This window comes from Buceros rhinoceros, unplaced genomic scaffold (genome assembly GCF_000710305.1).
Source record: "Buceros rhinoceros silvestris isolate BGI_N320 unplaced genomic scaffold, ASM71030v1 scaffold1739, whole genome shotgun sequence".
Lineage (NCBI taxonomy): Eukaryota > Metazoa > Chordata > Aves > Bucerotiformes > Bucerotidae > Buceros > Buceros rhinoceros.
In genome coordinates, this window is record NW_010429595.1 from 180,331 (window position 1) to 195,857 (window position 15,527).

Below are 15,527 nucleotides of genomic sequence, written 5' to 3' on the forward strand. Positions count from 1 at the left end.
GAGAGATGCTCAGAGTTCATCCTTGAACAGATGCCTACGCTAACACTTGAAGGGACTCACACTCACATACCACTCACAACCACTCCTAAGAGCTAAGTCCAGGCTAAGCTAACTTGTGACTTCAGAATAAAGGCATTAGGGTTAGAAAGCTTGGACTGAAATGGTACCTGTCCAACTTCAGCAAGGCAATGTCTGCTCCGCTTGGTTCCTTTAATGCTTTCTGAACACTTTGGATTTGCAGGGAAGGCTCTGCTGCATTGAGATTCTGTATCCCAAGAAACACCCTGTAAGAAGGCAGCTCTGTTGACCTGGAAGAAATGACAGTGAAGAAATGACAGATTATAAATCCATACCTGTTAATTAGGAATGCCACTCCTGTAAAATTCAATGATTTCCCTGGAGAACTGCAATTAACGCGATGGTCAAGCTGCTACTTCTGAACATACAGACCCTCATTTATTATTGGGAGAAGGAAAATGTGGCTCTTTTAACAGTTAGGTTTTTATGACAGTGAAAAATCGTATAAATAATTTGGCACCTTCTTGCAGTCTTCACAACTCCTAAAGCCCTAAGGGTCAGCTGCTAGTCACAGTTTTTCCTAGTGCAATTAGAACCAGCACATCATTAGCACCCTTTTTGGAATGCTTTGGGGTGGGAGAGAGGGCATACAACAGAAGTAACTTCTGTTGTGCTCTGCTGCTGTTTGACTGAGACAGAAGCAGAAGAAAAAAATCAGCTGTTATAGAGGATACTCACTCTTGCAAGCACTGAGCTGCAGTAAGGACCCACTGTGGATGTATCAGAGTGCCAGCACAATGGTGCACATTGATACTAGAATTGAGAAGAAAATTACATTCATTTAAGGCTGCATAGTCAATTCTCCACCATCTCTGCTGTGCACAATGGGAACTATTAGCAAACTAGCAATATGCCTCTTTTACCAGTCATCATTTTTCTTTTGCCAGTGGCAAGAGAAATCAAAATCAGATTTAAAAAGGATGGGCTTTATTTGCTCCAGAACATGATAGACATGAAAATAACTTGGACACCCAGGTGAAATTTTTGCAGCAGGACTCTTGCTTTCAAGAATTTAACAAAAATAAGTACATTTCCTAACAATTACTTAACCTATAATGTAAAGAGTTTTCCTTGATGAACAATTAATAAAAGAATACATCCTTCTGATTTGTGGGGTTGCTTTGGGCTATTCTTTAAATAAACCTTACTATGGACTTTTATCTTTTCTTGGGGTAATATTTATTATGGTGACTGTCAACAACTCTATAGACATTTTCATTAGCCTCTCTGTAAGCACTTCATCTGTTCAGCCACTTCCATTGTGACTGTGGAAATGCTATGCATATATATATTTCTTTTAATACTGAGAGATGATTGTCTTCCTATGGCTTCTAACACAACTAGGGTGGTTACAGCATCAATTTACATTTTGATCCAGATTGGATGCTGGTTGAAAAGGGTGATCAAAATCCATTCATACACATTGCAGGTTGGTGGCTATATTCCTGGGCTTAAATCCCCAGGAACTGGCATTATCCTCAGTGGGAATTATTCCTTCCCCATTTCAGTAAAAAAAAAGGGGTACTTAATGTCTGCAGTTCAAGCTTTCACTCTTGAGAAAGTGTTCAGTAGAAAGTGGGGAGTTTGGGATTCATAACCAAATGAGTAGCTATCTGTGGATATAATGATTAAAAAAAAAAGGTTAATTTTACACGATAAGACATTTTATATAGAAACCAAGGCCAGCCTCCAGAAGCATATGCATTGTTTCCTGTCAGCCTCTTTCTAATGCCTGTTCCCTGTGAAACGTTGGTGCTGATGAATGGTGATACAGTCCCGAATATCAGTACCTTGTCCTGAGACTGATGTGCCAAGGCCAAGACCCTGGAGATGCATCACACATGCTATATTGCTCACAGGCTCGTTCACTCCTCATTGGGACTTTTCCACAGTCATGTTCAGAAGAAGCTACAGAATAAAAAAAGCTACAGCTGAGAGTTTTACAGTGTTTACAGGTTCTGTAATGCCATCCTCAGTACAATCAGGTGAAAAGATTCCTTAGTCTTTCACTTTTTACAGTGATTAATAGAAAAGAAACTGGAACCTTTAGACTCCATTACATTATCATCATCTTGAGCATTTAAACCTGGGGCTAATATATCATATTTGATAGGACAAAATATAGCTTTACCTGGAAAAAATTGGAAAAAACTATGTCAAGTATTTGGATATAGTCACATAATGTAAGTAAAATACAATGACCTCCACTCCCAAAAGAAAATCTGTAGGGAAGTTGGAAGGAAAAGAGAGCTAAAGAAAGTGGAAGAAGCTGAAAGCAAAAGAGAACTAAAGAAAGTGGAAGAGTTTATTGCCCACACAATAATTACAATTTCTAAATTGTTTAAAACATTACAGTCTACATCTTGGTTGAGTTCAAACCAATCCCTAGTTTATAAATACAATTGAATCACTGTCTGCCTGTCATAAAATATTCCAATTTTGCCCTCACATTGCTTGCTCTACTCTCTTGTTAATCCAAATCTCTCTAAACACTTTCAAATGGATTGATCTTAGGTGCTCAGTAAGGACCCAAGTAACTCTTTCAAGAGTTGCGTATGGTGTTACGGATAATAAATTTATTATTTCCGGTAGGAGACAATTAATAAAGTAATGAAAGGCAAGAGACTGTAAGGTTCCCCTATGCCTTAATATAAAAATATAGTATTCAAAGGCTGTTTTGAAAAGAGCTCAGATCTCAAAGTGAAGCTCTACCACACCAGTTCCAGGGAGCAGGTTTTTACAGCTGTGGTATGTGTTGTTTGTATACTATTCCTTTTTCTTTTTGCCTGCACAGCTCTCAGGTCTGGTTGACAAATTCACTGTGTACAATCATACTGCAATGTAGCTTAGAGGAAGATGTTAGATGGCCAACAAGAAGAATATCACATACTCCTGAGGAAGTGACCACTCTTCACTATTTTGTATTGCTGTATTGTCCAAAGAACAGGGACCTGGCCTTTAGATGTTACTGCAGTAAATAATACATGAGATAAAGAAGAAATAGATTTTCCATATCCCTGCTAGATAGATATATTTTAAAAATTCTGACAAAATGCAGGCAAGGACAGGAAGAACAAAGCAAACAAGAAGAGGTGTGCTGAGCAGAGCTCCCAGTGCATTACGGCTGTTATTGATGCCTATTGCCAGGGCACCACAAAAGGTAAAATCTCTTTCACTGCTGAATTTTTCAGCAAACACTACACCTGCTCAGTGCACTGATACTATCTCAGAACAGAAAAAAAGAATTAAGGAATCTGCATAAAATATTCAGGACCAAATTCACTCCCTACCCCAAAAAGAGCACACAGGTTGAAGTCTTACTGATGATTCTTAGCACCAGGTTATCTAAACTTTGGTTGACTGTTACAGGTGCCCGATTGTATCAAACACCCATATAGACCTAAATTCCAATCTAAAGCCTCCACCTACTGCAGTTTCTTATGGCTGGATAGAAAAAATTTTGTAACTATCATGCTAAGTTGTAGAAAGGGAGGACAGGAAAGACTTTCAGGATAATTACAGCAGCGTGGGATTTCGCAGTGCTCCCATTTTTTTTCCGGGTCTGTTGTGAAGCACCAAACACCATTTACATCTCCATCAGGATTTCTGCAATACTGTAATAATTACAAAAACAGAGAATGAAGACTGATTGTTAGCCACAGAATGAAGTCTCTAAGTGTATGTATTTTAAAAAAGTTAAAGCAAAACGTTATTTTCCCCCAACTACTTTTCCCCTGGATCTTAAATACTTTTCTGTCTCCTCTGATCACAAAATCCTTTCTTTTCTGTATTTCAAAACTATTAGGTAAAATTAGAAAAATATTAGAAAAAATCTTATAAGATTGCTGTAAGTTTCTTCATCCACCAAGAGTCCCCCTTGCCCTAGTGCTTTTTAAGGCCTCATGAGAAGTAAAATTTGACATAAGATGATTAAGTGCTTTGCACTATAACATTTATTGTTGGCCTAATCCTTCTTCCCCTAAAGCCAGTGAGAGCAAGTTAGATCAGCTCCAAGAATTTGCCAGAAGCCTGCTTAGTTTGTGACAAACAGCAAAAGGCATTGCTTTGGGGGTTGCACAAATCAGGGAAGCACTGTATGATTTCTTCTGTGCTGCTTTCCTATCAGTGTCAACCCCATGGTGTACCTCTGTGCTAGAAGTACCGACATCCTAGGCAGTGTAAAATGCATCCTTCCCCCTTTAACACTATATTATAGGTCTGGACTATCAGCGTGATGACTTCCAGATATGCTTCACATATAAAGACTGAGCATGAAGTGTTTACTGAGGGGTCATGGAGAAAGGAGACAATGTTCAATGACACCAATGGCATTAGCAGCTGTTTACATTTTTATCTAGGCCTGCTCTTGGATGAGTCACGGGAGTGAAATATCTGTGGGTATGAGGTTTCTGAGAACTCCACTCTTGACAAGTCCTGCCACTTCCAGTTTTTGCTACTGTGCCACGATAATCTTTACCGTTACCGTTAATGCAGTCTGTGAAAAAAAAAGAGGAAAAGGAAATAATTGTTAGCTGCCGAATCATTATATGGTGCTGATAAGAATAAACAAACAGGATTAAGTACCTTTAGGACTTGCACACTCTCTAATGTCTTCAGCAGAGAGAAAGACAAAAATGTACCCTGTGATCTGATGTCTTAGTTTGTCAAGATGGATGTCTTCCATCATCTACATCATTCTGTGATGAACAGAGTAACTGACTTGGAAAAAAATTCAAGGAACTTGAGGCTAAACATTTTCTGTAACATATTGCAAATATCTGAAAAGACTCAGAGATTCTTGCTAAGTTAGTATCAGTAAGCACCTTCCATAAGAGAAGACTATTTCATAGTTAGCAGACCATTAGACTGAAAGAGCAGTTTTTGCTTCTAAGTGCATTGCTTCAGGTACTTTCTTCTGCTACCTGTAGGAGTACACAGCTCAATTTCGGAATGTATCTTTTATCCAACCCTGCCACCTTCTTTTGCGAAGTAAATTATCCATGGATAGTTGCACTGTACGTTCAGAAAATTCATACCACTTTGACCAACATGGACTATTAATTAACAAAGCAACAAAGCAGAACAGAGCAAAAACTTGTTTCTCTTGGTACATACATTTCATACAACGAGCTAAAGTCAACCTCCTGGAAACATAAAGTACAGCACAAGTAAAATCCCTATAACTACAATTCACTGTGATCGTATTTCAATAGGGTCAGCTACAGAAACACTAGAAATTTTGTCTATTTTCCTCTTGTTCCCTTAAATGAAAAAGATATCCTAGAGAATGCACTGTAGAATGATGTAGGCCACAGGATCTGAAAGCTGGAGGAGGGATGACTATCATGTTGCAGCCTTACTCAAGAATAATTTTGATAGATTACTATTTCCTTTAACCCACAGACTCTACAGGAGGTGATACTTATAGCCAGCTGTTACCAGATGTGGTGGGTGTAGTCAGGCCAACGTTTTGTGCTGTCGTTGTTGCAGGGGAGTCATTTGGTGCAGACACCTGTGTATGATCATCACACCTCTCGATACTGCAGTACTCCCACGTCATGCTGGGGTCCGTGGTGAAACACCATGGGCTGTTATCACCATCTGGATTTCTACAATAGTTGTCCCTCAAATCCCTGCAAAAATAAGTACGATAGTCATGGTCAATGACACTGAAAATAATTATAGGATTATCTTGCCAAAAAGTTGATCTGTACTATGTAGAGAGAAAAGCGTTTATTAATTTTTTACTTATTGCCAGATACCCAATTACCGATAAACACCTCTATGGCTGGATAAGACTGGAGAGTTTCATTTCCCGTGTACATCAGAGTCATGAATACATCTATGTATAAAAACCCATAATTCAGCTACTGACTTGAATTGTGGCTGTAACATGTCAATGTACTGAGTAGCTAAATAAATGCCCAAAATGCCGATAATTTCATTTCTATATATATGTGCATAAGCATGCACAAATGTGTGCATTACTAATAAATATGCAGGAAGATCCATACTGCTGGTGAGCAATTATGCTTTTCCAAAATTCTTATTTTTATATGTCAAAGGGTTCTTTCTCATATTCAGAAGATAGGCAGATCAATACTTATGCAAATTATAACACCACCCCCCACCGCCCAAAACAAACAAACAAACAAACAAACAAAAAACCACCAACAAATGAAACAGCACCAACTCTACTGAATTCAGTGGAGGCACTCAAACGCCTGTGCTTGCTGGGGCAGGAGGAAGTAGAATTTAGCTCTTCAGTAATTTGCAGAGCTGCAGCATTTCACCATCCCAAATCACAGCTCAGTCACAGAATAAAAAACCTGAAATGCTTTTTTTTTCCTGAGTATGCCAGAACACTTTAATTCCATATTTTCACACTTTGACTTCAATTTTTTTAAAATGTTTGTGAAAAAGAGCACCCCCTCTGAGGATGTTCCAGTTTCAATACATCAGTATTTTTGATGCCAAAATATGACTGGAAGTTTTTTTTAAATGTATTTAGCATGACATCATTAAAAAGGCAAAAAAAAAAAATAGGAAAGTATCAACCTTCATGCTTATACTTGTAATCCACCAAGGAATGATGGATTTCCTAGCAATTGTCATCTTGTTGCTTTCCTATTGTTAATAAAAACTGTCACATTAGTAATTATGATTAGCTCTCTAAGTTATCTCTGGTCTAGTTTTATTAATCTGAAGAAGACCAATCAAGGGGGAAAATTCAGTGTATGCAGTTCTGGGTTCTGCCCAGTTTCAGCTATAAAGGACATTTAAATGGTACTTCTCATCATAATACATCTGTGTCTGTGGCGCATAAATGCTTTGTTCTCCCTAGACAAAATAAGTAGAAACGCAACCACAAAGGTCTCAAATTCGTAAACAAATGAGTATTTCAGCAGATGCCCCGACTCTGGATACAAGTGTCCCAGTGTTGGTTACAGAAGCTCAGATTTAAGAGTAAAAGGACATAGATGTATTTTACTCAGAATTTAAATAATAAGAACACAGAGTTTCAAAAATTAAGGATAACAAAAGTTAATTCTGCATCTTGGGAAATTCTTTTTTTATAGATACATTCCCTGGGGGTGTCCTAAAGCATAGAAGTGCAAACATTATACGAGCAGCAATAATCCTTGACAGACGAAGCAAGAAGAGGTGAGATAAACATACGCATTTGGGAATCTGTCTGGGGTTTTTTCATGCCTGTGTGGGAACATGGAGTTCCAGGCCTGGCACTTTATTCCCGATGCAGTGATGGAAGTTGTGCCACGGTAACTTTGGCCTTTGCCTCGGTAGCACTCCTCTGCTGGGGGCGCGGGCATAGGTGGATCTGCAGCAAACAACAGATATCACGATATTATGTTTTTACTGAGTAGACACAAGAAATCATCAAATACACAGGATGACAGAAATGACTGACTCGTTTACACAGACAGCATCCAGTGAGAGCATTGTGGCCAGCGGGAAAAGCGGACAGACATTTTCAAAGACATTCAGAAAACTTTCACAGATTACCCTCATATGTCAGATGAGATGCTGTTCAGTGGAAGGTTCGCCACTCAGCCTCACTGTGGTATATCCCAACATGTTTGTATTAAAGATCAGAAAGTTCACACGAAAAATCCTCAGAGATTAGATGCTAGTGATTTTGCCTCTGATATACTTCTAAACTGGACATTGTGTTAAACTTTAATTTCTCTATTATCCATTTGATTGCACTAAGACTTTCTTGTTATTTTTTGTGCTTAAATGAACAGATATTTCAGATGAGATTTTTTTTTTATTACTTTGGAAGCTTCTGTCCTATCTTTTGTGGCTTCTTTCCAAAAATGGGACTTTCATTTATTTAGCAGTTCTTCTTCTCTTTAAAGCTGTTTTTCATTTTTCAATCAACTTGCTAAAAAATGCTCTGCTGTGGGGAAATAAAAGGAATATAAAGAGATAAACCTCTTTCATCCTATAATTCTTCTGTTGCATCAGCTGGTGATTTACACCCTTCACTGCACTTCCTTAACCATTGAAAGTCCAATATTTGGCAGGTTTTGTAACTTGCCAAAGCCAAGCAGAATATGCCAAGCAGAATATGCCAAGCAGAATAACTGCATTAACAAGTGACAAACTGACTGAAAACAGATTTAACACATTTTCAATGAGAAACAAAGAAACTCGCACTGTTTTAAAGCCCTTATCTCAAGTACACTCCACAACTCCTACCAGCAGTTTCTTGTTCTGATTCATCACAGTGGGGAATTGCACAGTATTCCCACCGAATGCTGCTATTGATGGTGTAGCACCAAGGCCTCTTCTCTCCATCAGGGTTTCTACAGTAGTTTTCCTCTAAGCCCCTGAAACAGAAACACCACCTTTAAAGTACTCAAAAATCTAGAAGAGTTGTGTGCAAGACTATTAACGACTACTGCATGCAGAACTCACCTCAGCATTACATTTATTCTTTTTGGAAATGAATTACCTCATGCACCGCTATTTCAGGAATAATCATCAGACTGAATTTACAATCTAAATGCTGACAATATAAGAAGAACTTTTCTGATGCTTACACTTTCTACCCTTTTTTTCTTTTTAGAGGCCAAGATATGGCAGTAAAAGCTGTCTTCAAAACATGAACCATTGGTGTACCTGAATGTTATGGTAAGAAACAGGCAAGACTGGATGTCACAGGCTGATCCTGAAAGCATGCACGCATCAGCACTGGTGCATGCTGCTCGCTGATAATGGACAGGGTTTCACGTGCCCTGGAAAACTTGCAGGATCCATTTCACACCCACAGGATCAAAATACGGTTAAAAGCCTGACCAGTCCCAGCTACCCTAGTCCATTGACAATGCTCTGCAAACCCAGCTCCTCTGACCTTGGAGCACAAGAATGCATTGAAGCATCTTGGACCTTGGAGCATCACTCTTCATTGCTCTTCAGAAGAGCCAGGGGATTTTTAACATTAAAGTAGGAAACACTTATAATTCTGCAGTGGGATGTGGAGGAGACAGATGAGACAAGAACATGAGAATAAAGTAGCTGGTAAAAATGGAATGCTGAAAACAATTAATTACTACTGAACAGAAGTAACGAGACTTGACAAAAGAACACGAAACCAGTTTACCATAACAGCTGCAGAAAACCTCTGCTACTCTTGCCTCTGCATTTGGATCTATAATTCATATTTGTTAAAATTATGAGGCTCAGCATACTTGCAGGGATATCTGTCAGGAATCCAGCCATGCCTGTGAGGAAACTGCGCATTCCAGTGTTGGCAGGCATTTCCAGATTTGGTGATGGCTGTCCTGCCTCGATAGTCTTCTCCTTTTCCTGAAAGACACTGGGAACTCAGGCGAGAGACTGATGGGCGTGTAGCTGTAAAAGGATTTAAAAAAAAAAAAAGGAAAGAAAAACTTTGGTAACTAGTGCTTTCAAATATATTTTAACCCCCTTTGTTTTCTGTAATATCCTTTTTCTTTTTTTCTTTCAGCAGGCGTGATATTGGTTGAAAGCCATGGCAAAACTGAAGCGTGTATTTTCATAAGCAGTTGGGCTGCTCCTGTGTCTGCCCTGTGTCTGCTTTTTAACAACAGTCAGTAAATAACTTTGCTGGGTCGAGCCAGACTTTGTGCCTGCAGTCTCCTGAGAGCAGAGCTGGAAAGGCAGTAAGTAGTCCTGTACATCCTTGTAAAAACAAGTGGGATGAAGGGAGCACATTAATATAATACACATGGGTAGGGTGGAATCGCAGGAAGGATAAGGGCCAAAAAGAAATTGAGAGAGAAAGGAAAACTGCCTTCAGAGCTGAGCCTCTGGAGTCAGTGAATTGGGAAAGTGGGGCAGAAGGAGTGAAAGAAAGTGAATTGTTCTGAAACGTGGGGAACAGCAAAGAAAGTAAGAGTAAAGACCAGAGGCACAGAACCTGCAGTGGGCAGAGAGAAAGAGAATCCACGGCGCATACCTATTATATATACTTTGTATATGGAATTTCCCAAGGACACAAGTATGGCTTGATTGGTCTGTTCCTTAAATTTCTTTTAGTTTTAAGCACAAAATGGAGATGCTATGGTAACTTTCACAATTTACCATACAGAAGTCTATAAATAGTTGTTCTTCCATCTGTAATCGAGCATGCTGAGGTAAACTACATCTGGCAAACACATGCTGCCGCTTAGATCACTGGCAAGTGCAGATGCATAAGAAAACAAGCTCTAAAGACAAAAACCACAAAAATTATTCTCAAAGTGTAGTCCAGTTCTATAAATGGCAATGCTAATCTCGTTATTCAGTGCTTTGGAAAAGACCAGATTTAGTGTGCTCAACTTAATGGGTTAAGATAACTTGCAGATAAACCAGGTTTTTTTCCTGAGGCCTGAACTTGTTTTTCAAGATTTATCCCTTGCTGAGTAAAATGCAGTGTGGCTGTGCTGGCCAGATCCAGGTAAAATACCACAGAATGGCCACAGGGTGATTGAGATGTTTTCCATGAGTTAGCAGGTCAGCTAAAAACTATCATCTGATTTAAGATGAATGCCCTTCATCTCAGGTAAATTGAAAAGTAAGGTGGCTGAAGACAAATTAGGGTTTCTATAACATCTTTGGCATTGTTGCACTTTGTGACACTTGCATCCTCACTGACCTTACTTGACTTTGTGTAACAGAAATTTAGTGAATGATTCTGCTTATTAATGCACACTTTCCCAGATTCATAAGGATTTCTTCAGGTTACTCAGAACTGTGATTTCTTGTCTTTCCCCTCCCTGCACCATTTTAATGGGAAGAGCTATGAAGTGATCTCAGGAAATCAGACTCACTGCACCGAGGAATGTCACAATATTCCCAGCGTTTAGTAGGGCTGGTAGTGAAACACCAGGGCTGAAGTTCTCCATCAGGGTTACGGCAATAATTCATCTTCAGATCCTTCTCAGGAAAGCTGCATGTTGAAAATGAAAGACAAGCTTGTGAATCCGCTGTGACCAGCTGGAGCCATCAGGTTGTCTGCAGGCAGGTTCTCCCAGGCACTGCAGGAACAAATTCAGCACTGAGTACAACTCACTGTTTTAGAGTAAATCCATGTGCATGAGGCTCTTGGGCATCCCAGCGCTGGCACTCAAGCCCAGACTTTGTTCTGGAAACTTCTCCATGGTAGTCTTCACCATTACACTGCATGCACTCCACTGTAGGGCCCAGGCAGAATGAAAACAAAACAAAACAAACCAGCCTGTGAATTCTGATCCTGATCTATTAATGGAAGACTACACTGAAAGGAAAAGAGGATTTTTCCCCAGCTCATGATGAAGGGTATCAGAAGACCATGCATTACCACTTAGCCAAATGCCTAAAGTTTTAGGGATGTGTGTCATTTGGAGGGAGGACTTTGTCATACATCTGTATGTACTGAGAGCAATGGCAGTTTTGTATGTAACACAGCACTCAGGTCAATCTTTACTCTTGATAAAATTAAACAAATTGCTAGGGGTAAGTGCAGGACAATATCAGCAAGAGATTAAAAAATTTCAGATCTTCCATATTTACAAAATTTCTTTGATAACTGAAGCCATTTTGGAAATCAACCTTTATGTTGAGAACTTCTTAAGTTCTGGCTTGATCTAAATTCACATTTGAAACCAATCGCAATAATAAAGCAAGAACAAATAGCAGGAATAATATTACCTACTCAAACACTCCTTCTTTGAAAAATAAATATACCTTCTCCAGTGTGCGTGACCTGGTCCTCACATTCTGGGATGTTACAGTAATCAAATCTGGTAGCAGGATCTGTTGTGTAGCACCAGGGTCCACTTTCATCCTCATCAGGATTTCTGCAGAAGTTTTCATCCAGCCCTGCATTAGGGTGTCTTTCAGGTGTATAACTGTAATAGTATTAAAATTCTATTTTAGTTCTAGTAATTTAGTGGAGCAGAAGGACAATGTCCAACTTGCTGAGCTAGCCATAGGGTCTATTCACGCACAATAAAAATGAAGCAGATTCCCCACTGTAATCCATAAATGAAATCTGAAAAAATGTTCTGAAACTACCATTATTAGTAGCTTTATCCCTAGGTCCCAGTTGTCAATGATGAGTGAACTTACAGACTGTAACAACTATGACAGTCTCAAAGGACAATTATTGTCTTTAGCACTTGCATCCAGCTGACCTAGCCAGCTCACTGTGTCTCTGTGATGTATTTTTCTTAATGGAGCTACTTTAAAAGTGGAGTATTTCTAGCAACAATTTACCAAACACAGCAGAATCATAATTTGCAAACATTTTGAAGCAAGAGACCCTAGGCTTCTTCCCATAGCAACCTCCCAGAGAAGACAGCTTTTAAGCAAAAAGTCTAAACAAGCGCTTCCAAGTTTCATTAGTAAAACAACAAATAAAAAATTTTAAAACAGGTAAAACTTCAAACTAGATCAGAGAAAATAGGACCTCTGCTTTCACGCTTGCTTCAGTGAGCCCAGTAGCAGCCAGCCCTGAGAAAACTCTGCCTGGACAGATCCCTTTGGCACTTAGATACTTTGCTGGATGTTTCTTCTTGACTGCCTGGATGGCAGGCAGGAGGTCATAGAACTGAACAGATATCAGTGTACCTTTTTTTTCCACACCTCATACAGAAGAAAGAAATTATAGCCCCACTGTCACCAAGAGTAAAATTTTCATGATGATAGAAGGAGCATTTAATCTTTTTAAGAGGCCTAGCGTATAGACACAACTTCTCTAGCTGACAATGCAACCTTTCCTTAGCCAGGTCATTGCAGTTCTCCGCCAGTAGAGTAAAAAGTAGCAAGAGAGATAAAGTTGTCTTAAAAAGTCAGCTGACAACTACCTTTGATAACAGGCACTATAATGTTGTTTATACACTTAAATTTGGAGAAGTTTGGAAGACATTCAGGACAACATGAAGACAAATTTAAGTAAAGCCATACATTGGGTTGTGGGGTGTTTTTTCTGCCCACTTCTGGCATGGAATACCCCTTCGAGTTTTGGCTTCTGTTCCTCTGTAGTCCTTTCCAATCCCTCGTTTACACTGTAGAAGGTAAACTGAAATGGAATTGGCTTTGTTAATTCAATGGTGTTACCATATTTCACCTCTTGAAACTGAGAATCTGCAGATATAACTCAGAAGTTCACCAGTTCATGATGAACCATGTCTTACCCATGTTGTGAACCTCTTATGCATGCAAACACAGATGTGATTCCATATGAAATTTTGAAACAAATTAGCTACCAACTACTAGGCAACTACAGAGGAAAATTCCTGAAGCATTTTTATAAAGCTAAGAAAGTCTAGTTAAGAAAAGAGATATAGCAAGTTAGTTACAATTGTTTTTATCATATGTAAAATGCATGCTTATACTATGACACTACTGGGATGAAAAGGAAGGTCTTTCACCAGCAGCTGGAGATCCTTTGAAATGCATTCTTCATAAGCACATTCACAGCGTGAATGTCAGGTAACTATCCCTTCAAGCCTGAAAATTTTGAGTTATGAAAACAAGTTTGTCACATAAATTTCCCCCAAACCTTTGATTCCTCTTAGCCTCAGACTCTCAGGTACTTTCTAGTGGGGTTCCAGGGCAGAGAGAATTCAAAGCATGTTGACAATGCTTTTATTGGCAACAGACACTGAAAAATCTCCAGTTACTGGGGGAAGTGACTCTGATTTCCCCTTCCAGAAATTTGCTTACACAAGAAAGATCCCCCTAAACCTCAAAATATAAAATGGAGGCCAATGTGATAGGAAAAGCTGAGCCATGTTTGGACACCTCGTAATAGTACTGTGGTCAGTGTGTGGCTTGAACTACAAATTTCTGTGCTGTGTGTCTTACTAAAAGGGGGTTGCTGCCTGATTGTCAGGCTTAATGGAGCATCCAAAAGTCTTGTCACTGCTGCTTCAACACTGATAGTTCAGGAGCAGGTCCCAGAATTACCACCTCTGGTCAATAGCCTTGTCCATGGACTTTCTGATGTTGCCAAGTTACCCCAAAGTGATTTTAGTCTCTCTAAATAAAAAAGCCGAACACATCTGACACCTGGGAAGAGGGGATGGAAGCTCTGTGTAACTGGGTCATGAATGAAGACAAGCAAGTAACTTCCCAGTTCAAACGGCACGTGGACACCACCATGGATTTTGGCCTTGGTATTTGATCCATCTTAAAGAGTATTTTTAGTAACATGGCTTCTTTCTGTTTGACCCCCACAGCCTCTTTTACTTCTCTGTGCTGTACCAGTTTGCTATGCTGGCTTGTAACCCCTGATAGGCTGTGTTCCTTCAAGACACTGAAAATACTTGTCTTTTCAAATGAACCGAAATGTTCATACAAGCAAGGTTCACTATTTGCCTTACATATCAGTAACAGAAGCTTACTTTTTCCCAGAAGACTCATTGAAGTTAGCATTTGTGACTGCATTACCTATGTTCCTACAAACTTGTGAAGTTAGTCTAATTAAAAAAAAAATATTTTTCCTGCTATATAGTATCTATTCAAAAATTTTGAAAAGCATTAATTAATCCCAAAAATAATCTTAAAACCAAACCGCTTAACTGAGAGTGGCATACAAGAATTAAGCTTAAACAAAACAGTTTATAAAAATATGAATTGTAATTTAAAACCCCACAATTATAAGTCAATACAATATTTCAGTCAAATAATTCTTGACTGAATTATTAACACAGCAAATTAGAGAGGTAGAAGTACCTAATCCTGCAGTCTTGAAAGTTTCCATGGCCAAGGACTCCACTACCTCCCAGAAGCAGAGGACTTAAAGGGTAGAGAAATGCATGAGTTTTGCTTTAGAGTGTGTTTATTCTGCCTGGTCCCAATAATACATGACTAGAGGACTGCATATAATGAGCCTTGATGCTGTATCTAAAATTCTCTGGCAGTTTCAGCCTGGTTCAGAATGGGTGCAGGCCCACCTTGCTGAAAGAGTCACCACCCACAACAGTTTGCTCCAGCACCATGTCAGAGAATGCAAGTGCGTGGTTAAAATAGGCTTAATGTGCAAATGTGTAGCATCTTACTATACACATACTTTTCTTCTCATAAAGAACTGCATCCATGCTGCTGAACATCACTGTCATTTTGGAATTTTCAGCTAGTGTTAAACACTGTAGCTTTTTCCGTGTGAATAGGAAGGCTCTGTTGAAATTGAGAAGAAAGCAATGTTGACAATCTAGCAATATTTTAAATTCAATTCATATTATTGAACTCGATTATTTTTCTATAAAATATTAATTTAGTAGCACCATCTTGTATCCTTTCAGATACTGCACTGAGTATTTGAGACAGAGTAAGAGACTCACATTTTCTACTGCTCTGAAGTGGCTGACATTTTCACGATGTATGACCATGTGAGTAAGCTACTGTTGTGTGAAGCTAGTTACTGCATTGGCAAAACATTATCAACAGCATCCTAGCTGCTCAGGTTAGCGTCTTTC

General features: G+C 39.1%; 1 protein-coding gene across 1 annotated transcript in view; it reads right to left on the reverse strand.

The window, feature by feature from the left end:
- LOC104499200 (plasminogen-like) overlaps positions 1 to 15,527 on the reverse strand; it is a 23,707-nt gene that overhangs the window by 4,743 nt on the left and 3,437 nt on the right. Inside the window, exons 3-16 of the mRNA XM_010142676.1 lie at positions 15,122 to 15,228; positions 13,012 to 13,126; positions 11,788 to 11,954; positions 11,138 to 11,273; positions 10,896 to 11,014; positions 9,294 to 9,456; positions 8,302 to 8,432; positions 7,258 to 7,417; positions 5,518 to 5,711; positions 4,425 to 4,573; positions 3,599 to 3,692; positions 1,869 to 1,986; positions 757 to 831; positions 168 to 308 (exon numbers count right to left, since the gene is read on the reverse strand). Of these exons, the coding sequence (XP_010140978.1) occupies positions 168 to 308; positions 757 to 831; positions 1,869 to 1,986; positions 3,599 to 3,692; positions 4,425 to 4,573; positions 5,518 to 5,711; positions 7,258 to 7,417; positions 8,302 to 8,432; positions 9,294 to 9,456; positions 10,896 to 11,014; positions 11,138 to 11,273; positions 11,788 to 11,954; positions 13,012 to 13,126; positions 15,122 to 15,228 (1,869 nt within the window). The remainder of the gene's footprint in view (positions 1 to 167; positions 309 to 756; positions 832 to 1,868; positions 1,987 to 3,598; positions 3,693 to 4,424; positions 4,574 to 5,517; positions 5,712 to 7,257; positions 7,418 to 8,301; positions 8,433 to 9,293; positions 9,457 to 10,895; positions 11,015 to 11,137; positions 11,274 to 11,787; positions 11,955 to 13,011; positions 13,127 to 15,121; positions 15,229 to 15,527) is intronic.